Genomic DNA, 25,089 nt, shown 5'->3' with positions numbered 1-25,089 from the left:
TTCTGCCACGCTGTTATCCAGTTTTCCCAGCAATTTTTGTCAAACAATGAGTTCTTATCCCAGAAGCTGGGGTCCTTGGGTTTATCAAACAGAAGGTTGCTATATTCCTTGCCTACTGCATCTTGAGTGTCAAGTCTGTTCCACTTCTCTACCTCTCTGTTTCTTAGCCAATACCAAGTGGTTTTGATAATTGCTGCTTTATAGTACAGTTTGAGGTCTGGTAGCGCTAGGCCACCTTCCCAAGCATTTCTTTTCATTAGTCCCTTTGATATTCTGGACCTTTTGTTTTTCCAAATGAATTTTGATATTATTTTATCCAGCTCTAGAAAGTAATTGTCTGATAGTTTAATTGGTATGGCACTAAATAAGTATATTAATTTAGGTAGAATTGTCATTTTTATTATATTAGCACGGCCTACCCATGAGCAACTAATGTTTTTCCACTTACTTAAATCTGACTTTATTTGTGCAAAAAGTGTCTTGTAATTGTGTTCATATAATCCCTGGGTTTGTTTTGGCAGGTAGACTCCTAAGTATTTTATACTGTCTACCCTAACTTTAAATGGGATTTCTCTTTCTATCTCTTGCTGTTGGACTTTGTTGCTAATATATAGGAATGCAGAAGATTTGTGTGGGTTTATTTTGTACCCTGCAACTTTGCCAAAGTTGTTTATTAATTCAAGTAATTTTTTACTTGAATCTCTGGGATTCTCTAGGTAAATCCGGACAGCTTTTTTTCTAATCTTACTTGCAGTCATCTTTTTTATGTAAAAGAAACAATTTAGTTTTATCTAATTTTAATTAGCAATTTCATTATATTTCTACAAAAACTTCAATACATTGGAATATAGTTTATCCAGGCCTAATGTAGTAAACTCATTGAAGCCAGGTACTCATGGTAGCCCTTGGGTTATCTTGGTTTTCAGTTCTATTCCCTGTTGTTTTATTCTTCCCATTCTGAAGGTCCTTTTCTTTGGACTTTATTGATTCTATTTTTTTCTGCTCTCATGGCCACCATCTTACTATAGGCTCTCTTCACCTTTTACGGGGATGGTTGCAACAGACTCTTAATTGGTCTCTCTGCTCTTAATCTTTTTCCTCTCCAGTCTGTCTGCCACACATTTGCCAAAGTGACACCCTTACAACATAGGTTGATCCTGGAAAGCCTCATACCCACTACATGGCTACAAAGTTTTATTAGCCCTACTTTCTTTTCATTCTTTGTGTCAGGAATTTTTTTACTTTCTACCCTACAACCTCATGTCAGAGGTCATGATTTGTGACTTCCTCTTCAGATCCTTTATCCCTTTGTCTTTAATTTGAAGCAATTTCTCCCTTTCTCCAAGGAACAGTTCATATTTTGCTTTTAACCTAGGAAGGAATGACGTATTCTCCCAGCACTCCTCTTCCACTAGAAACATAGCCAGCCTACATCTTGTTGCTCTGTATCTATCACTTGGCTCTTGTAGGCACACATTCATTGGAAATTTTACCCCTGCTCCTCCATGTTTCATTGAACTTAGATCCCCAGTTTTCTATCATTTTATGATTAACTTACATAGATCATTCATCTGGTTACTACCAGGGCAAATTGACTAGTAGTGAATATGGAGGGCTCAATTCCTTGGGCTCTTGAGTAACGGTTTAACTTTCAGGAGTTTTTCTTGCTTTTTTCTGTTGAAGAATGATTACTGAGTTTAGCTGTTTGATTCTTTCATATTTAATCTGATCTCTTAGTATACTTTTCTGTTTTTTAGCTAATATTAACTAATTTTGATGACTCTTGCCTTATAATATAATTTAGGGTCTAAAAATAGTGTTCTCTGGAAGAGACTGACCACATTCATTCCACTGAGCAGGAGATGACAAAGGATGGTGATCAAAAGTGGATGTATTTTTAGCATTGCCCAGAGAAAGACAGTAAAGTGATTTAATCACAGAAAATTGAATTGATAACTTTCCCTCTGATTATGTTTTCTCCTACAGCTTGGCATCCTGTTGTCTTACCTCAATATGTTCCCAGAATCTCTTCTCTGCTCTCAATCACAATAAAAGCTTGAAAGACCTAGATCTGAGTAAAAATTTTTTTTCAGAGAAGGAAATCAAACTTCTGTTTAAGGCTTTGGAAAATCAAAACTGCACGTTAGAGAAATTGAGGTGAGTTCCCACATGATCCCTTTGTACCTATTTTGCTTAGCATCAGTGACAGGAGTACATTAGGAACAGAGAGCAATATGAACTAGGGAACTGAGACAGGAAAACTGTCTGCCTAATCCAGGTTCAGGGTTCATAGCCTTACACCCTTCTCCCTCTCACTGCCCTAAGGAGTAATATGACAGGGAAAGCTTGGTTTGTTAAGGGAATACTACCTTTCTCTCTAAGAGTCAATTATCAAATCTGTGGGCATGGCTCCCAAATCTCTTTAATCCGTCCTAGTCTCTGGATATCCTGTAAGGATATTAAACTCACCATGTTTAAACAGACCTGGGTATCTTTTCAAGAAAGCAGAATCTCTTCCTACTTTCCCTATTTTGATTTAGGATACCATCCTTCTAGTCACTCAGGTTTGCGACTTTGCTGTTATCCTTGATTCCTCACTTTCTCAGCCATATATATAATCAACAGTCAAATTTTGCAATTTCTTCTTTGAAAAAACAAAACAAAACTACTTTATCTCTTTCCTATCTCTGTGCATAAAATTACCTTTCTAGTTCATTCCCCCATCACCTTTCACCTTCACTATTTCAATAGCCTAGTAAGTGGTTTCCATACCTGAAGTCTTTGCTCTTTCTAACTCAACCAGAGGGAAGGAAGGGAGAGGTGGGGAGTACATGAGATGAGAGGAGCAGTGAGGGGAGTAGGGATAGTAAGGGAGCTGGAGAGGAAACTTATATGTAGAATGTCACCAGAAATCAAGTGACAATCACTGCAGTGGGTTGAGGGAAAAACCAAAAGAGATTATAAACAATCCTGGTTTTCTAATATCAATTTCCCAGAATGGTATTCTCATTTATGTGAAACTGAAGATGCTGAATTTATAACAGGTGCTTGTTAACATCCATTAAATCCAAGTAGATATTCCCAACTAGAATGGACCTCTCAGTGGGGTTTTCTTCATTAAACACTGTTCTGGTACATGGAAAATTTTCTTTTATCTCATTTTCTTATCTCTTGAAGCCTTTACTAGACTTTTTCCAGACATGTGGAACTATGGATCCTTCTCATGGGATGAGCAGTGTTCACTTTTCAGCTTTGGATTTGTGTCTAGGTCAGATTCTCACCATAGCATTTCTTTGTTTGGGGACACAGAATTTGGATCAAAGGGTCCAACACCAGGCGCTGTTGGACATTGCCTTTCCTCATGCCTCTGTGGAAAACTAAGGTGGTGTTCTTTTCCACCATTTATGTGTTAAGTATGCTAAAGGCAAGCCAGATTGAATTAGTACTATTAAAGTTGTGTTTGGCAGCAAAAATATCCCTGGATAGAAGATACTATACCTTCATCTCCCCCAGGAAAAGAAAAGGACAAAACCTGTGCACAGATTTCTATATCCAACCTAGATTGATTAAATGATATTCTGTTCAGTTAACTGAGGTCCCATAGAGTGCGGAGAAGGACAAGGAGCTGGGTGGGAGGTAGTGGGGGTAAGTCATGCAGATTTCCAAGTTTGTGTCCAGCAGCTTTCTGTTTTTTTACAGGAAAAATGCTACCTCTAGTGTGTGCTACAAATGCCTCTGTTTTTAGGAGCTCTCATCAATGACTGGGAGGGAAGTAAATGATTTTGTGACACAAGATCTCTGCTTTGAAATCTTTAAGAATTAAAACTTTTCAATTTCATGTAAAGAATATGAGCCAATTTGGTTTTGTTGTTGCAAGTAATTAAGAATTCTTCCCTGTTGTCTAAGGTTCCTGCTCTGTTTCCTCTCCTCTCCCTTCCTTCCCCTCCCCTTCCCCCCTCCTCCTCTTCTCTTCTCTTCTGTTCCCTCTCACTCTGTCTCTCTCTGTCTCATTATGGTATATGTTGTAAATATTGGTCTAAACCTAATTTCTGCCAAAATATTTTCCAGCAATATTTTTTAATAGAAGAAGTTCTTCCATGAGTAATTTATGTTCTTATGTTTGTTGAAGGCTAATTATTGTGTTTAGTTGTTTCTGATTCTTTCTGGTTTATTGGTATACTTTTCTGTTTTTTGAACTAGAAATAGTTTGATGATTCTTACCTTATGGTATAATTTGAGATTTGCTGTTCGCTGCAAGAGACTGACCATTAAAAGAGCACATTCATTTCGCTGAAAAGGAGGTGACAAAGGACAGTGATCACAAGTCAATGAGTTTTTAGCATTGTTCAGTGAAAGACAGTAAGTGATTTAATTATGAAAAAATGAACTGATCACTTTCTCTCTGATTATGTTTTCTCCTACAGTTTGCAGTCTTGTTATCTTTCCCCTGCTTCTTTCCAGAGCCTCTTCACTGCTCTCAATAACAATAAGAGCCTGAAAGTCCTAGATCTGAGTAAAAATTTTTTGGCAGAAAAGGAAATACAACTTCTGTGTAAGGCCTTGGAAAATAAAACCTGCAAGTTAGAGAAACTGAGGTGAGTTCCCATATGTTCCCTTTTTACATATTCTGCTTGGCATCTGGGACAGAAGTACATTAAGAAGAGAGATTAACACAAACTAGGTAATGAGAAACTCTCTGTGTAATCCAGGTTCAGGGTTCATAGTCTTAGACCCTTTTCCTTCTCACTGTGCCCTGAGGAGTAATGTGACAGGGAAAGATTGGTTTGTTAAAGGAATATTGCCTTTCTCTTTAACGGTCAATTATCACATCTCTGTATCTGGTTCCCAAAGCTATATGATTAGTTTAAGTCTCTGAATATCTTGTAAGCTTGTCAGACTCAACTTGTGTAAACCAAACTAGTTGTTTTTGCAACAAAACCCATACCTTTTCCTAACTTCTATTGTAAATACCAACCTTTTAGTGACTCAGGTTTGCAGCTTCATCTATATCCATGATTCCTCACTTTCTCACCCTGTACATGATCAGTTGCCAAATAATGTAATTTCTTCCTCCAAAGAAATCTCATTTATCTGTTTCTTATCTCTGTGCATACAACTACCCTTATAGTTCAGATCCTCATAACCTTTCACTTTCACTATTGCAACAGCCTATTAACTGGTTTCCCTACCCCAAGTCTGTCACCTCTCTAATCCATCCAGAGCAGAATGATGGAAGGGAGAGGATGAGAAGGAAGGAGAAGATAGAAGAGGAAAGGAAAGGAGGGACAGTCAGGGAGCTAGAGAGGTATTTCAGATATATGTCACTGGAAATCAAGTCATAATTACTCCAGTAGGTTGAGGGAGAAACCAAAAGAGATTATCAACAATCCTGGTTTTCTAATACTAATTTCTCAGAAGACCGTTCTTCTGAGTTTGTAATACAGGCCCTTGTTAACATCCAAGAAATCAAAGTAGATATTCCTAAACTGAATGAAACCATAGTGTAGGTTTCTGCGTTCAGAAGTCTCCTGGGACATGGAGAATTTACTTGTGAATATTCTTCCTTATATTTTGAAGCCTTTACTCAACTTTCTGCACACAGATGAAACTACAGATCTTTTATTTTATTTTATAGCAGTGTTCACTTTTCAGTTTTGGGCACGTGTCCTGCCCAAACTGTCACCCTAGTTTTCTTTATTTGGTGATACAGAATTTGCGCTGTACCTGTGTGGAAAACTCAGGTGGTGTTCTTTTCCAACACTTATATGTTAACCCCACTAAAGGTATGCCAGATTGAATTAGTGTCATTAAAGTTGTCTTTGGCAGCAAAGAGATCCCTGGATAGATGATTCTATATCTTCATCTATGCCAGGGAAAGGAAAGGACACAACCTATGCACAAATATCCATGTCCAACCGAGATTGATTAAAGGATATTCTGTTCAAGTAACTGAGATCCTGCAGAGTGGGGGAAGGACAAGGAGCTGGGAGGGAGGCAGGGGGATTTGTGTCCAAAATCTTTCAGTTTTTGTACAGGAAAGATCCCATCTCTAGATTGTACTAGAAATGCACCTTCTCTTTTAGGAGCTCTGGCCAATGATTAGTAGTGAAGTAAATAGTACTGTGGTACCAGTTCTCTGCTTTAAAATCTTTAAAAATTAAAAATTTTTCAATTTCATGTAATGAATATAACCTATTTTGTCTTTTGTTGTTGTTAGAATCTAAGAATTCTTCCCTATTCATATTTGTCCAAGGTTCCTGATCTGTTTCTCACCTTCCTTCCTTCCTTCCTTCCTTCCTTCCTTCCTTCCTTCCTTCCTTCCTTCCTTCCTTCCTTCCTTCCTTCCTTCTTTCCTTCCTTCTTTTCTTCCTTCCTTCCTTCCTCTCTCTCTGTGACTCTGTCTTTGTCTCTTGCTTTCTTTCTTTAACATTGTAACCTTCAATATGCAGGTGGCATATACATTTTGAGTTAAATATGGTATATGTTGCAAATGTTGGTCTAAACCTAATTTCTGCCAAAATTCTATGCAGTTTTTCCAGCATTTTTCTTTTACATAAGAAGTTCTGTGGGTAATTTATCTTCCCATGTTGTTTGAAGAGTTTTTGATTCTTTCTTATTTAATCTGCTCTTTTGATAAACTATTCCATATTTTTATCTAGTACTAAATAGTTTTATTGATTCTTGCCTTAGAGTATAATTTGAGGTCTATAGATGCTCCTCTCTGGAAGAGACTGACCATTATTAAAGAAACTATATTTATTCCACTGAGTAGGAGATGACAAAGGATGGTGATCAAAAGTGGATGAGTTTTTAGCATTGCCTAGGGAAAGACAGTAAGTGATTTAATCACAGAAAACTGAATTGATCACTTTCCCTCTGATTATGTTTTTTTCCTACAGTTTGTGGGGTTGTCTTCTTTCTCCTGTGTGTTCCCAGAATCTCTTCTTTGCACTCGATAGCAATGAGAGCCTGAAATACCTATATCTGAGTCAAAATTCTATTGAGGAGGGGGCAATAAAACTTCTGTGTAAGGTCTTGGAAAATCAAAACTGCAAGCTGGAGAAACTGCAAATTTCTAAAGCCCTTTGGACATAGTTCTTAAGTGCCCTCCAGAATGCTTGAATCAGCTCACAGCTCCATCAACAATGAATTAATATTCCAACTCTACTACATCTTTTCCAACATTTATCATCTTCATGTTTTGTCATGTTAGCCAATCTGATAGGTGTGATGTGGTACCTCAGAGTTGTTCTGATTTGTGTCTCTCTAATCAATAGTGATTCAGAGCATTTTTTATATGAGTATAGATAGCTTTAATTTCTTCCTCTGAAAACTGCCTGTTCATATCCTTTGACCATTTATCAATTGGGGAATGACTTGTATTCTTGTAAATTTGATGCAGTTCTTTATATATTTTAGAAATGAGACCTTTATCACAGACATTAGTTGTAAAAATTCTTTCCCAATTTTCTGCTTTCCTTGTAATCTTGCTTGGCTTTGCACAAAACCTTTTCATTTTAATGTAATCAAAATTATCCATTTTGCATTTCATAATGTTCTCTATCTCTTCTTTGGTCAGAAATTTCTCCATTCTCCACAAATCTGACAAACTATTCCTTGCTCCCCTAATTTGTTTATAGTATCAACCTTTATACCTAGATCATGTACCCATTTGAACTTTACTCTGGTATATGGTGTCAGGCATTGGTCTATGCCCATTTTCCACCCCACTGTTTTCCAGTTTTCCCAGCAGTTTTGCCAAACAGTGAGTTCTGATCTCAGAAGCTGGGATCCTTGGATTTATCACACAGTAGACTTCTGTAATCATTGACCACTATGTCTTGTGCCTAACATATTCCACTGATCTATTTCTTAGCCAGTAGCAAGTGGTTTTGATGATTGCTACTTTAAAATACAATTTAAGATCTGGTATGGCTAGGTCACATTCCCTAGCATTTCTTTTCATTAATTCCCTTGATATTCTGGACCTTTTATTCTTCCAGATGAATTTTGATATTATTTTTTCTAGTTTTATAAAATAACCTTTTGGTATGGCACTGAATAAGTATACTAATTTAGGTAGAATTGCCATTTTTATTATATTAGCTAGACCTACTCACAAGCAACTGATGTTTTTCCAATTATTTATATCTGACTTTATTTGTGTGAAAAGTGTTTTGTAATTGTGTTCATGTTGTCCCTGGGTTTGTTTTGGCAGGTAGAGTCCCAAATGTTTTGTAGTGTCTGCCATAACTTTAAATGGGATTGCTCTTTCTATCTCTTACTGTTAAGCTTTGTTAGTAATATACAGAAATGCAGATAATTTATATGGGTTTATTTTGTATCCTATAACTGACAAAGTTGTTTATTATTTCAAGTTATTATTATTTGATTCTCTAAGATTCTCTAAGTATATCATCATATTGTCTGCAAAGAGTGATAACTTAGTTTCTTCTTTGTTTATTCTAATTCTTTCAATTTCTTTACTTCTCTAATTGCTAATGCTGACATTTCTAGTACGATATTGAACAACAGTGGTGATAATGGACATCCTTGTTTCGCCCCCAATCTTACTGAAAATTCATCTACCTTATTCCATTACATATAATACTTGCTGGTGGTTTTAGGTAATACTACTTATTATTTTTTCAATAGGAATGGTTATTTTATTTTGTCAAAAGTTTTTCTGCATCTATTGAGATAATCATATGTTTTCTGTTAGTTTTGTTGTTGATATGATCAGTTATGCTGATAGTTTTCCTATTATTGAACCAACCCTGCATTCCTGGTATGAATCTTGCCTGATCAAAGTGTATTATTCTTATGATAAGTTGTTTTGATCTTTTTGCTACTATCTTATTTAAGATTTTTGCATCTATATTCATTAGGGAAATCGGTCTATAATTTTCTTTCTCTGTTTTGGCTCTTCCTGGTTTAGGTATCAGGATCATATTTGCATCATAAAAAAATTTTTTGGTAGGACTCTTTCTTTGTCAATTTTCCCAAATAGTCTATATAGTATTTGGATAAACTGTTCTTTGAATGTTTGATGGAATTAGCTTAGAAATCCATCTGACCCTGGAGATTTTTTCCTAGGGAGTTCATTGATGGCTTGTTCAATTTCTTTTTCTGAGATGGGGTTATTTAAGTATTTTACTTCCTCTTATGTTAATCTAGGAAGTTTATATTTTTGTAAATATTCATCCATTTCACTAAAATTTTCAAATTTATAGGCTTACAGTTGGACAAAATAATTTCTAATTATTGTTTTAATTTCTTCTTTATTGGAGGTGAATTCACTTTTTTCATTTTTAATATTGGTAATTTGGTTTTCTTTTTTTAAATCAAATTCAGGAAAGATTTATCAGTTTTACTGTTTTTTTCTTCATGAAACCAACTCTTAGTTTTATTTATTAGTTCAATAGTTTTCTTAATTTCAACTTAATTAATCTCTCCTTTGATTTTCAGTATTTCTAATTTAGTATTTACTTGGGGATTTTCAATTTGTTCTTTTTCTAGCATTTTCCATTGCATGCCCAATTCATTGATCTCCTCTTTTTCTATTTTATTCATATAAGCATCCAGAGATATAAAACTTCCCCTAAGAACTGCTTTTGCTGAATACCATAAGCTTTGGTAGGTTGTTTCCTTATTGTAATTATCTTGAATGAAGTTATTGTTTCTGTGATTTGTTGTTTGACCTACTCAATCTTTACAATTAGATTACATAATTTCCAATTAATTTTTGGTCTGTCTTTCCATGGCCTTTTATTTCATATTTTTTTATAGCATCATGATCTGAAAAGGATGTGTTGACTATCTTTGCCTTTTTGCATTGGATTGTGAGGTTTTTATACCCTGGTACATGGTCAATTGTTGTGTGTGTACCATGTGCCACTGAGAAAAAGGGATATTCCTTTCATCCCCATTCAGTTTTCTCCAGAGGTCTATCATGTCTACCTTTACCAGAATTCTATTCACCCTCCTTAACTTCTTTCTTCTTTACTTTAAGGTTAGATTTATCAGGTGCAGAGAGGGAGATGTTGAGGCCCCTTACCAGTATGGTTTTGCTGTCTATTTCTTACTGTAACTTCCTTAACTTCTTCTCTAAGAATCTGGATACTATTCTATTCGGTGCATGTATGTTTAGTAATGATATTACTTCATTGTCTATGGTGCCTTCTAGCAGGATATAGTTTCCTTCCTTATCTGTTTTGATTAGATCTATTTCTGCTTTTGCTTTGTCTGAGATCAGGATTGCTACATGTCCTTTTTTTTTTTTTTGCTTCAGCTAAAGCATAATATATTCTACACCAGCCTTTTACCTTTACCCTGGGTGTATCCACTGTTTCACATGTGTTTCTTGTAAACAATATATTGTACGATTATGGTTTTTAATCCATTCTGCTATCTACCTCCATTTTATGGAGAGTTTATCCTATTCACATTCACAGTTATGATTGCTATCTGTGTCTTTCTCCCTATCCCATTCCCACCCCATCCCCATTTATGCTTTTATTTCTCCCTTCTCCCATCCCCCCCTCAAAAGTTGTACTTTTGACCACTGCCTCCTCCAGTTTTCTCTTCCTTCTATCAGCCCTTCTTCTTTATCTTTCCTTTTGCCCTTATTACTGCGTCACTCCCTTCTAGCCACCCCTCCTTTTTCTTTCCCCTTTCCCCTCCTATTCCCTGTAGGGCAAATTAGATTTCTATACTTAACTGAACGTTATTCTCTCCTTGAACCAAAACCAATGACAGTGAAGCTCAAACAGTGCTTATCTCCCTCCCTTCTTTCCCTCTATTGTAATTATGGTTTTTTGCTTCTTCATGTGATGTAATTTACTCTTTTCTGCCTCCTTCTTTCCTCTTTCCCCATTACAATGGCTTTGCACATCTTAATTAGATTTTTTATCATCACATCAGTTAATTTATACCCACATCCTCTATGTATATCCTTTTTAAATGTTACAATAAATATATAATTCTCATGGTTAACAAGTATCATCCTCCCATATAGGAATGCAGAAAATTTGCCCATATTGAATAGCAAGTTTTATTTTTCTTTTTTCCTGTTTACCTTTTTATGCCTCTCTCTATTCTTTTTTTTGTGAAATCAGGAAAGCTTTTATTAATTTTTACATTGATTTTCTCCCCTGAATGAATGGAAAGCTCTCAAGGAAGGACACAGGAAGACCACAATTTGTTCAGACCAGTGCAAGCCTTTTACACTGTTCCAAGTTTGAACTTCCCAGCACGCAATCTATTTGCCAGGTGAAGCCTCCTGACCATGTGACTTCATGATCTCTCTGATAGACTTTCTTTTAAATAGCTTGTCAAACCTGCACACAAGTTTCTGCCCTTTCACTTGACCATGCTGTGTCACAACTCTGATTAACTACTATCACTTAAAGCTGGGAGGAGCTTTAACTTTATGGAAACAAAATTCCTTTTTTTCTTTCCCACAGAATATCCCCTTTTTTGTCAAAATTTTTGTTTCCGCACCTAAATCCAGTCAATACCTCCTCACTTTCATTCCCACATGAATTCTTCCCTTCATCTATCTCCCCTTTAAGTAAATATGAGAAGGAAGCAAAATTTATCGATGCATTGATAAATTACAAGAGGTCAGTCCCCTTGTTATAAGAACAGACATAGACACTCAACAGTAAAAGGTAAGTCAATGTATTGTCCACTTAGAAGTTTCATCTCATACAGCATTCTAGGGAGGAACATCATCTGATGCAGTTTTCTGGTCTGGATGCCTGTTCAAGCCATCTTCAGCACAGCATCAGCATCTTCTTCCCATTATCTTCCTGTAGAAATCCAGATGTCCATTGTCCTACAAAACTGATCCTGATACAATTTTAGATTACCATTCCTAAGCCTTATACCCTTATCATTCTTACAAAATCAAAATTAAAACTTTGACCAATTGTCATGTTTAAGAACTTCATGTTAGAACCCAGTTTTTACATTGATCCACTATTGATTCCCCCATCAGGAGGATGAGATTTCACTTAGGAACTAAGAATAGGCTCCAGTACATACACAAATATAATAAATAAATAATTTGTTTTTAACATTTTGCATATCAAGTTATCAAACAATTCTAACTTCTGGTCACATTATACTTCTTTTTTTTATTTTTCATTTTTAACACAGTTCATATCTCATAACACAATTTCAACTCTTGGTCAGGTGATATTTCTCTTTTACATGCCTTTCTATACCTGTTCTAGTTCTTGCTTAAATAACAATCTCAGTAATTAATTCAGTCAGTTGTTTTAATACTAATTACTTTTACATCACTTTGTAACATGTCCATTTTTTCTCCCCATCTTTCCCCTCCCCCCACACCCTAATACCTTGCGTTCTGATGACCCCTTCGCTCAGTGAGCCTTCCCTTCTATCAAATCCCACCTTTCCCTTATCCCCATCTTCTCTCTTTTCTTGTAGGGCAAAATAAATTTCTATACCCCATTACCTGTGTTTCCTATTTCCTGGTTATATGCAATAATAATTCTCAACATTCGTTTCTAATACTTTGAATTCTACCTTCTTTCCCTCCCTCCTTCCCATCCCCACTGAGAAGGCAAGCAATTCAATACAGGGTATGTATGTGTCATTTTGCAAAAGACTTCCATAATAATCTTGTTGTGTAATACTAATTATATTGCCCTCTATCCCCATAATAATCATGTTGGGTAATACTAACTACATTGCCCTCTATCCTACTCTATCCTCCCTTACTTTCTTATTTCCTCATTTGACCTTGCCCCTTCCAAAAGTGTTTATTTCTAGTTACTCCCTTCTCCCATTTGCCCTCTTTTCTATCATTCCTCTCACTCCATTTGTCACCTCCTCCCCTACTTTCCTGTAGTGTAAGATAGATTTTCATACCAAATTTAGTGAGCATGTTATTCCCTCCTTAAGCCATATGTGGAGAGGGTAGCTTCACTTTTCCCCTCTCCCTTTTTTCTCCACTGAACAAGATTTTTCTTTATCTCTTTTATGAGTTATAGCCTGCCCCATTCCATTTTTCCCTTTCTCCTCCCAGTATTTTCCTCCCTCACCCCTTAATTTTTATTTTATATATATATTTATTGTGGATATTATCTCTTCTGATTGAACACAGCCTGTATTCTCTGTCTGTGTGTGTATCTGCAATCCCTCCATCTACCCAAATACCGAGAAAAGTCTCAAGATTTATAAATATTTTCTTTCTATGTAGGAATGTAAACAGTTCAGCTTTAGAAAGTCTTTTATGATTTCTCTTTCCTGTTTACCTTTTCAAGCTTCTTTTGATTCCCAAATTGGGAAGTCAAATTTTCTATACAGTTCTGGTCTTTTCAACATGAATGCTTGAAAGTCCTCTATATCATTGAATGACCATTTTTTCCCTTGAAGTATTATACTCAGTTTTGCTGGGTAGGTGATTCCTGGTTTTAATTCCAGTTCCTTTGACTTCTGGAATATCCTATTCCAAGCCCTTTGATCCCTTAACGTTGAAGCTGCCGGATCCTGTGTTATCCTGATTGTCTTTCCACAGTACTTGAATTGTTTCTTTCTAGTTGCTTGCAGTATTTTCTCCTTGACCTTGGAACTCTGAAATTTGGCCACAATATTCCTAGGAGTTTCTCTTTTTGGGTCTCTTTCAGGAGGTGATTGATGAATTCTTTCAATATTTATTTTGTCTTCTGGTTCTAGATATCAGGACAGTTTTCCTTGGTAATTTCATGGAAGGTAATGTCTAGGCTCTTTTTTTGATCATGGCTTTCAGGTAGTCCCGCAATTTTTAAATTGTCTCTCCTGGATCTGTTTTCCAGGTCAGTTGTTTTTCCAATGAGAAGTTTCACATTATCTTTTTTCAAACTTTTGGTTTTGTTTTCTAACTGCTTGGTTTATCTCATAGTCATTCATTTCCCAGAATTCAATTCTCTCTTTCAGAGAACTATTTTGTTCAGTGAGCTTTTGAACCTTCTCCTCCTTTTGGCTAATTCTGCTTTTTAAAGCCTCCTTCACTTCATTGGCTTTTTGGACCTCTTTTTCCAATTGAGTTAGCCTCTTTTTAAAGGTGTTATTTTCCTAGAATTTTTTTAGTTCTCCTTTAGCAAGCTGCTAACTTTCTTTTCAAGGTCTTCTATTGCCTGAGTTTAGTTTAAGTTCCCTTTGGAGGCCATGGAGGCAGGGGGTCTTAACTTCCTGTGACAGTAAGCCTTGTTCTTCCTCTTCTGAAAGAATGAGAGGAGACACCTGTTCACCAAGAAAGTAACCTTCTATGGTCTTATTTTTTTCCCCTTTTTTGGACATTTTCCCAGCCAGTTACTTGACTTCTGAATCCTTTGTCAAGAGATTAGACTCAGCTGCTCAGTTCCCCTGGGCTTTGGGTGGGGGTCGGGCTGTCACTCAGGGTTGAGGTTTAGGTGAGCTGCCCCCTACCGCCAGAGGCTTTAAGCTGAGCTGTCTGAACAATGGATCTGGGTTGCTTCCCAGCCACCATACCTGTCTACGGTATAATGCTGCGGTCTCTGCTGTCAGCTGGAGCTATTGCTGGAGAAACCCCTGGCCCAGTTGGGGAAGCCCTCCCCTACTGACCTTTGGAGCTTTCTTTGTCACTTGTAGGTTGAGGTGTCTGGGACCTTCCCTGCTAGGAACTCTGCCCGGAGGTCTGTTCAGGTCCTGTTCTTCCTAGTGCTGCATGGCCAGGGCTATACTCGGCTCAGCTCAGTGTCCTGTGAGATAGGCCTTTCCTGTCAGCCTTCTGGGTTACCTTTGGTTGGAAATCTCTTTCGCTCTGTTGTTCTGTGGCTTCTACTGCTCTCGACTTTGTTGAGAGTTGTTTTAACAGGCATTTTGTGGGCTGTGGGGGAAGTGCTAGAGTGTATGCGTCTTTCTACTCTGCCATCACGGCTCTGCCCCCCCATTATACTTCTTTATGGTTACAAAATAAACCACAAATCACTGTTCCTTTAACATCAACAAATTGTAACAAGACTGAGACAAGTAACAGAATAATATGCTGTTTTCACAAGCCTGTGACCTGATTGTCTCCATACTATTATTAAGAATTAAAGGACCCAACTTATTGTTGTGGGTCTAAAATTCTAAGCCTAATAGCTTAATCTTAGACTTATATCTTAACCTCAGGTGTTCCCCTACCAACCTATTATTTAATAGATGTGGTATTATTCTTATAAAACTTTTGATTATAGGAATTTGCCATTAAGAGTAGGGACATAGCAGGGAAACAACATCTACCTAACTTTTTGTCAATTTCCAGGCAGAATTAGATTGTCAACTGGCATTTAACCAGGCTTAAAGTCTGCCAGGTGTCAGTGGAGAAATTGAGTCAAGAGAATCCTACCTCAACTCAGGTGGAAAAGTCATTCTTCCAATCTTCCCAGGAAATATTACGTTTTGCAGTTCATATCTTCACAGATTTGCTGACATCATGGATCAGTGGCTCAGAAAGCCTTTCATAATATCCACACTTGGAGTTAGACTCAGAAAAACAGTCAGTTAATAATTCCATAAAATCTTAAAATAGCAAACTTCCATAGTTAGTTTCAGATATGGCTATAATTTCTCATTGGCTCAGGCACATCTTTAAAGCAAGTGTTAAGTAGCTTGCATGCCTTTCTCTTCTTGTTCTAGTTCCTAATTAAATAACAATCATAAAACCAAATTTACCATTAAAACCATAAGGTATTGCTTTAATAGATTTACATCTGTTTCCCAAGCTTCTCTACACCTTTCAAACCATGATCAGTCTAAAAGAATGAGTTACACATACGATAAGTTTGAACACTAACTTCAACTTATATTCAGGAAATTAATTCAAATCAAAACAGAAACATTTAACTTTTCCATGAATGCAAATTATTACCAGAGGTTACCTGCCTCTAAGAAACCTACACTGAAATTCTTTTCCTCATGTTGAAAATGTCTCTCATTTAGTCTCTGTAATTAATTCAGTCAATAGTATTAATAGCCAATTGCTCTTACATCTCTTTGAAATCTGCAAGGACTTTATTCCAATCGACTGTGGGCCCAAGTCGGGGCCTCTGTCCCTTACCCCAAAAAAGTTTTAGGCTCATTTGTCTAATGGACCTGGGAAACCTCACCTTGAAACCTCACCTCTTTCAGTCCCCACTTGATCTAGCTTTTTTGAAGCCCATAAGCTTTTCCTTATCACTGTGTCCAAATCTCTGCTCTACCTCCCACCCTTAATCCTATCAATCCAATTCTCCAGGCTACTGGCCACTCCCATAAAGACCATCCCTGGAACCAGACCACTTGGCCACCCCTGGACTCCTCCCTTTATCCCTCTGTAAATAAGATCCATCTTGTTTCCATGAAAGTTCTCAGACTTTATCTAGCCCACCTACACTAACATTATAAAGGCTCAAGGTTCAATCTGGTCGCTGACATTAGCAATCCAAATGTTCACATTCCTTCATTCTATCCTTTATTGAGAAACTTTAATCAACTTTGGCTTTCTTTGGCTGAAAAGAAGGCTTGGGTTGAATTCATTCTAGAGGACCCAGCAGATCACTTTTTTGGTCCCAGGCACCCCTAACTTCAACAAGTCCATACAGATGCAACTTTATTACAGTTAACTTTAAATCCCAGTCTTGTTCTATGGATCAATGATTCAACATTACATTTATACTTTTGTTTTCTTTCCTTTATCTAATTATTCCCACAACATTTAGAAAGAATGTCCTGTTTCAGGGATATTATCTTTCACAAGACTATATAAGAGTACTAATTTACTCAATTATTTGACTGAAAATAGCAAGATTCCACTACTTGCATTGTGCTCACATCTTAAACTACCTACTTTCATTACAGAAACATGCCATAAAGATGAAAAGCAAGGACCTAATTAGAAATCATTTCCACCTTATATCCAGACTCAGAAATAGTCAGGTGGGAAAACATTCCTTTTCAAAGGAACACAATGGGGGAACTGAGGCAGAAGGATCCCATCCCAGGCAAAGGCCAGGATTGTCCCATGAGGCAAACCACTACTTGTAGCAGTCACATTCTTCTCTGAGTAGCAGAACAAAATTTGTTATAGTCCCATAACTTTTACATCAGATGGCAGGTTTCACTAATCAGCCTTTCAACAGGATTCACATTTGAAATTTGTTGTAAGAGCCAATCACTAGAAATCATTTGCAAATAATCAATTCCTTGTTTAGGAACTTCACATACAAAAGTTTACCAATTTGATGCACTTCAATTTTGTTGGTTCACTGTACGTAGAGACTACAACTTTAACAAAGCAAGTTTACCCAAGTCTGAGGCGTGCTGATTTCTAGCCTTCTGCCACTTTGGTGATGTTTCCAGGCTTTTCTAGGCTTAAGGGCCTAGGGTGGGGCTGGTGCCCCTCCTTTCCTTCTACAATAGGAAAAAATCAACATTTTTTTCCCCAGTATACAGTCTGGGCAGCTGTGAATTCATATTAGACCTTAAGAAGTTCTTCTGTAATAATGACTGGACTTTAAAGGTGAATTAGGAGACTGCCAGGAGGCTGCTTATCTTTAAAAAAATACCACAGAGCTTCTCACTATCCTGGAGTCTTCCTTATCTTATCCCTAACCTTTCAATCTCCACAGAACCTCCATATAGCATGATTCACAAGTTTGAATGTAAATTTTAGTATTAAGTTATTAGGAGCTTACAAATAGGAGTTCTATAGGCCTTCTAAAAATCTTACAAAAGATTTTACAAAATATTTCTCTGTAAAAAGTATTTTCTCTTCCTTAAACAATTCACCATTTATCATAAAACCTTCCTGAATCTAATTCACAAAAATTATAAGAGAAGATCTAAAACCAAATCTTTTGTATTATTACCCAGTTCCCTTTCACAAGAGACTTCTGTAAATGCTTGATTTATAGCAAAAACAATTTATCTAAAACTTCCTTCTTAATAAAGACAAAATTTGGAAGTTTATAATTTCTTAAATTACAATACTTCAAACTAGAATGATTTAACAGTTTCTTAACCCATACATCATTTTTAACAATGAATTCCTAATGTTACAACATTTAGATAAATTAATTTTTCAACCATATACCTTATTATATATTTAAAACTTGAAGCAACCCATTATCAGTTTAGGTGAATGCATTTCTAAATTACCTTGCACAAAATTCATTTCCTTACCAATGGGTGGACACACACTATTACCCTAAACCACTGTATCCACATTTTCATAATTGCCAAGATTTCAAATGGAAAATTTACCATTATGTGAAACAGTAATAGCATTCTTACATTATAACAAACATACCAGTTCCAAACTATCAAATTTTTTTCACATCCTTTTAAAACCCCAATCCATATGTAACAAAGTCAAAATTTAATAATTGTATTAACACCATTGCTACCTCAAAATGGTCTCTCAAATTTTACAAATTTTAAAACCACTTAAAAGTTAACAATTACATCAGATTAATGTTGTGTCTAACATATGCCCATCCTTGAGTCAAGCAGTTTACAATCATAAATGCCAGATAACAATATCTTTTTTCTGCTGAATCCTGATAGGAAAAGTACTTTCAGGTGCTGCTCTTTATTCCTTCAGGACAGATTTTGACTTGAATCATATGAAATCTGGATTTATAATTACTAATGGCAAACATTTAAACCCTCCCTTTCTTTTCTTTTAAGTCAAATACTATTGGTACTTCAAAGAAAACATTATCCATAACTTCACATATTCCCTTGAAGGAACACATAGTGACAGTTCTCAACTCTGAATGACATGTTTTCTCTCTACTTCCTTAAAAGAGTTGAAGTCCTGTCTCCTTTTTTATAAGGTTTCAGATAAAAAAAGCTGCTTTTAGTCTTGAATCAGATTAACTAAAGATCCTAGCCTGGACAAAATGCCTAAGGAATGCCTAAGGAATCTGAATAAGCTGTGTCCACCTTTCCTCCCAAACAGAAACCTTTGGAGCTTAATGACTAATTGTAATCATTACAAATCACAGTAATCAATATCTTTACCACAGTACCCATTTTTAAATTCAATAACTTTCCATATTTTGTCTATTGGTTTCCCAATGAGGCTAAACATTTTCTGAAGTGGGATGGGGGGAAAGGAGTAGCTAAAAGCACAGGGTCCCAGTACATGGACACACTGCTATCCCACCTCCTTTACATTTCAAATAAGCTAAATACTTAACTGCCTAACAATGTACATATCAAGAGAACTACATTTTTTTCTAGCCTCTACAGAGCTTGTTGTCATTCACCAATTTCCAACAGAATTCCTCCCTGCCTCTTTTTTTCCTTTCACAATTTTTACCTTATTTTCCCTCTCAGCCCCTGCTTCCTCTGGTCTGCTTGAGTTCTGATTCTCTATCAATTCTAAAAGGCTGCTTGCTGTTTATTATTTAACTTTTAGCCTGATATTCAAACTTGGCCAATGTTGGAACTCAAAGGAACGAATCTAAATATCCCACTGAAAGCCTAAGTTGGAAGTTTTCTCCCAATATTCTCTTTCTCTAATTACAGACCTTAGAAATATCTCAAAACATGAAACAGTTCACAAACACACAGAGACAATACATTTGACCAAGCATTATAGAGTGCACATCAATTTCAAATTCTAATTCAGACCAGTCAAAAACTCAGAATTGTAATTTGCTCTGACTGTTTTCTGACCAATTTCAAAAGATCCTTCCCAGAATCTGGTTTGGGATTCAGAACTGTCCTCTGTTGATTCAGCCTGCCCAGGGCCCATTCCCACTCCACTATGGCTGATTCTGAGCTGGTGCCAGCTCTGTGTTCTTCCAGCCCCATATAACAGATCCTTTCTGTCGACCTTCCAGGCTGTCCTGGGCTGTAAATCTGCCATACTCTGTCTCCTAGTGCATTCTACCACTCTAAAGTTTGTTCAGATTCACTTTTTAGAGGTATCTGAAGGAATTTGTGGAAGAGTTCAGGTGAGTCCCTGCTTTTGCACCACCATCTTTGCTCTCCCTTTGAGGATTCAAAATCTTACAACCTTCTCCTTCTCACTGTGCCCTAAGGAGGAACGTGACAGGGAAAGCTTGGTTTGCTAAAAGAATATTGCCTTTTTCTCTAACAACTTATTATTACATCTTTGGGCATGGCCCCCAAATATATATTATTAGTCCTAATCTCTGGATGTAAAGTAAGCACATCAAATTCAACATGTCTAAATAGAACTGCTTATCTTTTTGAGAAAATCCACATCTTGAGCATGGAGGGGGCAGAGCCAAGATGGCAGAGTAGAAGCATGGACGTGCTCGAGCTCTCCCTCCAAAACCCTTAAAATGCCTGCAAAAATGACTCTAAACAAATTCTAAAGCAGCAGAAGCCACAGAATGACAGTGAAATAGACTTGTGCCCAAGGCACCCTGGAAGAATGTCAGGAAGGGTCTATAGCATGGGGCTCAGAGTGGAGCGCAACCCAGCATGGATCACGCAGCACAGACAGGACTGGAGCAGGCTTTAGGGCACTGAGTCATGGACAGTTGCTCTGGTTTCCAAATTTCTCAACCCACAAAATCCAAAGACAGCTTCAAAGGTCAGTGAGAAAGCTCTTTTACCTGGGTGAGAGAGTAGCTTGGTTAGGTCCCTGTTCCAGCCCCAGCCCCAGGGCTGCAGCAGCCACTGTCACAGCAGCTGCTGCTTCTGGAGCTCTGGGTCTACAAATTCTGGGGGAATCAAGTGTGATCTATGTCACAGTCCTGAGTGGTCATCCTGGGGTGAGGAAGTGGACTGGTGTGGAGGAACTGGTGACAGCTGTGGAAAGGGAAGTTTGAGGGTAGAAAAGAGTGCTTTTTGTTGTTCACAGACCAGAGTTCAGGCCAGAAGAGGAGTAAATACCTCTCCCTTGGCTGTGCCACTATGGAGGAACTGAAAACTTATAGGTCTCTAGAGATATCTCAGGGAACAACTACACAAAACCTCTGTAACCTAGAGTAGCATACTCTCCATTTGACAAAGGAGTCAAAAGTCAAGTAATTGGCTGGGGAAATGCTCCAAAAGGGAAAAAATAAGACTAAAGAAGGTAACTTTCTTGGTGAAAAGGTATTTTCTTCCATTTTTTGGATGAATAAGACCAAAGGATACAATCAGAAGAAGACCAAAGCAAACAACTGGAGGAAGACAGCAAGGTTGAGTTTCCTAGATCCAAAACCTCTAAAAAATGATCTCAGTCCATGGAAGAGCTCAAAAAGGATTTTGAAAATCAAATAAGAGAGGTGGAGGAGAAATTGGGAAGAGAAATGAGTGATGCAAGAAAATAATGAAAAACGAGTCAACAGCTTGCTAAAGGAGAACTGAAAAATGCTGAAGAACAAACATCTTTAAAAATAGACTAACCCAAATGGTAATGGAGGTTCAAAAGGTCAATGAGGAGAGGAATGCCTTAAAAAGCAGAATTGATCAAATGGGAAAGGAGGTCCAAAAGCTCACTGAAGAAAATAGTTATTTAAAAATTAGAATGGAGCAGATGGAAGCTAATGACATCATGAAAAATCAATAAATTATAAAACAAAACCAGAAGAATGAAAAAGTAGAAGACAATGTGAAATATCTCATTAGGAAAATAACTGACCCAGAAAACAGATCCAGGAGAGATATTTTTAAAATTATTAGTCTACCTGAAAAACATGATCAAAAAAAGAGCCTAGTCATCATTTTCCAAGAAATTATCAAGGAAAACTGCTCTGATAGTCTAGAAGCAGAGGGTAAAATAGAAATAGAAAGAATTCACTGATCACTTCCTGAAAGAGACCCCAAAAGGAAAACTCCAAATTCCAGAGTTCCCAGGTCAAGGAAATGATATTACATGCAGCCAGAAAGAAACAATTCAAGTGTTATGGAAATACAATCAAAATAGCACAGGATTTAGCAGCTTCTACACTAAGTGATCAAAGGGCTTGGAATATGATATTTCAGAGGTCAAAGGAAATAGAATTAAAACCAAGACTCATGTACCCAGCAAAATTGATTGTAATACTTCAGGGAAAACATGGAATCTCAATGAAATAGAGGACTTCCAAGTATTCTTGTTGAAAAGTTCAGAGCTGAATAGAAATTTTGACTTTCGTATAAAAGAATCAAGATGAAAAGTTAAACAGTAAAGAGAACCCATAAGGGACTTATTAAAGTTGAACTCTGTACATTCCTACATGGAAAGATGATATTTGTAACTCATGAGACCTTTTGTAGTGTTAGGGTAGTTAGAGGGAATACATACATACATACACACACACACACACATATATGTAGATATATATAGGTATGTAAAATATATAGGTGTGGATATGTATGTATATGTAAGTATGTGTGGGTATGTGTATATTATATATTGTAACAATGTATATGTACATGGGTATATGTGTATGTATGTGCATATATGAATATACGTGTGTGTGTGTATACACGTAGACGGAGAGTGCAGGATGAGGTGAATATAAAAGGAGAATACCTAAAAATAAAATTTATTACTGAATGGAATGTACTATAAGTAAGAGAAAGGAAGAGGTAGAATGTAGCAAATCATTTCACAGAAAAGAGTCAAGAAAGAGCTTTTATAATTGAGGGGTAGTGAGGGTAGATGAAAGGGAACAATTGAGTCTTACTCTCATGGAATTTGGCTTAAGGAGGGAATGACACACACTCAATTACATATTGACATCTCTTTTACCCTGCAGGAAGGCAGAGGGAAGGAATAGGAGAGGGAAGATAATAGAAGGGAGGGAAAACCTGGGAAAGTGATAATCAAAAGCAAACACTATTGTGGAAGGACAGGTCAAGGGAAAGAATGGAATAAATGGAGGGCAGGATAGGATAGAGGGAAATGTGATTAGTCCTTCGCAACCAAACAATTATGGAAGTGTTTTGCATGGCTACACGTGTATGACCTGTATTGAATTAATTGCTTTCACAATGAGAGTGATGGGGAGGGATGAAGAGAGAGAATATGGAACTCAAAACTTTAATAATGAATGTTAAAAATTGTTTTAGCTTACAACTGGGAAATAATCTGTACAAGCAATGGGGTGTAGAAATCTATTTGGCCCTATAGGAAAATAGAGGGGAGGGGGATGGAAGAAAGGGGGGGTAATAAAAGGGAGGACAGACTGGAGAAAAGGGTGGATGGGGTGCATGCTAGCCTGGGTTGGGGGGTGGGGAGAGATGAGAAAATTTTGAATTCAAATTCTTGTGGAAGTGAATGTTGAGAACTTAAAAATAATTTATATATTTTAAAAAAAGAAAAACAAAAACATGGAAAATTTGCATCAAATAATGCAGAAAAGAGTTCTCTGGATAGATGATACTATATCTTCATCTATGCCAGGAAAAGAAAATGACAAAACCTGTGCACATGTTTCTATATCCGATCAAGATTAATTAAATAATATTCTGTTCCAAAAATAGAGGGGAGATGGAAGAAAGAGTGGTGATAGAAGGGAGGAGAGATTGGAGGAAGAGGTGGGTACATGCTGTCCTGGGGTGGGGGTTGGGAGAGATGGCAAGAAAATTTAGAACTCAAATTCTTGTGGAAGTCAATGTTGAAAACTGAAAAATCAGTAAATTATATATTAAAAAATACAATACAGCAACAAAGCATATTCTGTTCAGTAAATTGAGGTCCTGCAAAATGGGGAGACAAGGAACTGGCAGGGAGGCAGAGGTGTGCAGTCATGCAAATTTCCAAGTTTCTATCTAGGAACTTTCTGTTTTTATACAGGAAAGATCCTATCCCTAGTGTGTGCTACAAATGCTACTTCTCTTTTAGTAGCTCTGGGGCAGTGATGGGAAGGGAAGTAAATGGTACTGTGGGACCTATTTTCTGCTTTCAAATTGTTAAGAATTAAAACTTTTTAATTTCATGTAATGAATATTTTGTCCTTTGTTGTTGCCACTTTCTAAGAATTCTCTACTTCTCATAATTGTCTAAGGTTTCTGATCCAATTTGTGCCTTTTCCATTTTTTTACATTATGACCCCTCATATTTTTTAGATTATGAACATACATAGTCAAATATATATTTTGAACTAAATATGATAAATGTTGTAAATATTGGTGCAAACATAATTTCTGCCAAAAATGCTATTCAGTTTTACAAGTAATTTTTTTTACATAGACAGTTCTTCTGTGAGTAATTTATCTTCTCATGTTGTTTGCAGAGTAATTATTGAGGTTAGTTGTTTCTGATTCTTATTTATTCTGGTCTATGGGTATACTTCCCCTTTTTTTTAAAGTACTCAATAGTTTTAATGATACTTGTCTTATAGTGTAATTTGAGGGTCTATAAATGCAGTTCTCTGGAAGAGATTGACCATTTTTAAAGAAACCACATTGATTCCTCTGAATAGGAGATGACAGGTGATCAAAAAGTGGATGAGTTTTTAGCATTGCCCAGAGAAAGGCAGGAAGTGATTTAATCACAAAAAACTGAATTGACCATTTTCCCTCTGATTATGTTTTCTCCTGCAGTTTGCAGTGTTGTGGTCTTTCCCCTCTGTGTTTCCAGATTCTCTTCTCTGCTCTTCTTTGCAATAACAGCCTGAAAGACCTCGATGTGAGTGGAAATTTTATTGACGATAGGGCAAGCAAACTTCTGTGTAAGGCCTTGGAAAATCAAAATTGCAAGTTGGAGAAATTGAGGTGAGTTCCCATATATTCCCTTGGTTGATGTTCTGTTTGGCATTAGGGACAGGAGAGCATTAGGAAGAGAGAGCATCATGAACCAGGGAATGGAGAGTGGAAACTGTCTGCCTAATCCAGGTTCAGGGTTCACAGTCTTATAACCTTCTCCTTCTCACTGTGCCCTAAGGAGGAGCATGCAGGGAGAGCTTGGTTTGTCAAAGGAATACTGCCTTTTATCACCAATCATCACATCTATGGGCATGGCTCCCAAATCTGTATTATCAGTCCTAGTCCCTGGATATCCCATGAGCATGTCAAACTCAGCATTTCTGAACTGAACTGGTTATCTTTAAAAAGAATTTGTATCTCTTCCTAACTTTCCTATTTTAGTTGAGGATACCATCCTTCTAGTCATTCAGGATTACATTTTGTCAGTTATCC

General features: G+C 36.9%; 1 protein-coding gene across 5 annotated transcripts in view; it reads left to right on the top strand.

Moving 5' to 3' along the window:
• LOC140504868 (NACHT, LRR and PYD domains-containing protein 12-like) overlaps positions 1-25,089 on the top strand; it is a 138,919-nt gene that overhangs the window by 24,683 nt on the left and 89,147 nt on the right. For all 5 annotated transcript variants that reach the window (XR_011967258.1, XR_011967257.1, XM_072610233.1 and 2 more), the window contains exons 5-7: positions 1,987-2,157; positions 4,425-4,595; positions 24,496-24,666. Coding sequence is in view for 3 of the 5 variants with exons in the window: in XM_072610233.1 (XP_072466334.1) it covers positions 1,987-2,157; positions 4,425-4,595; positions 24,496-24,666 (513 nt within the window). In the remaining 2 variants the exon portion in view is untranslated. The remainder of the gene's footprint in view (positions 1-1,986; positions 2,158-4,424; positions 4,596-24,495; positions 24,667-25,089) is intronic.

The sequence above is a fragment of the Notamacropus eugenii genome, chromosome 5, assembly GCF_028372415.1.
Source record: "Notamacropus eugenii isolate mMacEug1 chromosome 5, mMacEug1.pri_v2, whole genome shotgun sequence".
Taxonomy (NCBI): domain Eukaryota; kingdom Metazoa; phylum Chordata; class Mammalia; order Diprotodontia; family Macropodidae; genus Notamacropus; species Notamacropus eugenii.
The sequence above is the reverse complement of the archived record's forward strand: the minus strand, read 5'-3'. Positions and strand labels throughout refer to the sequence as shown.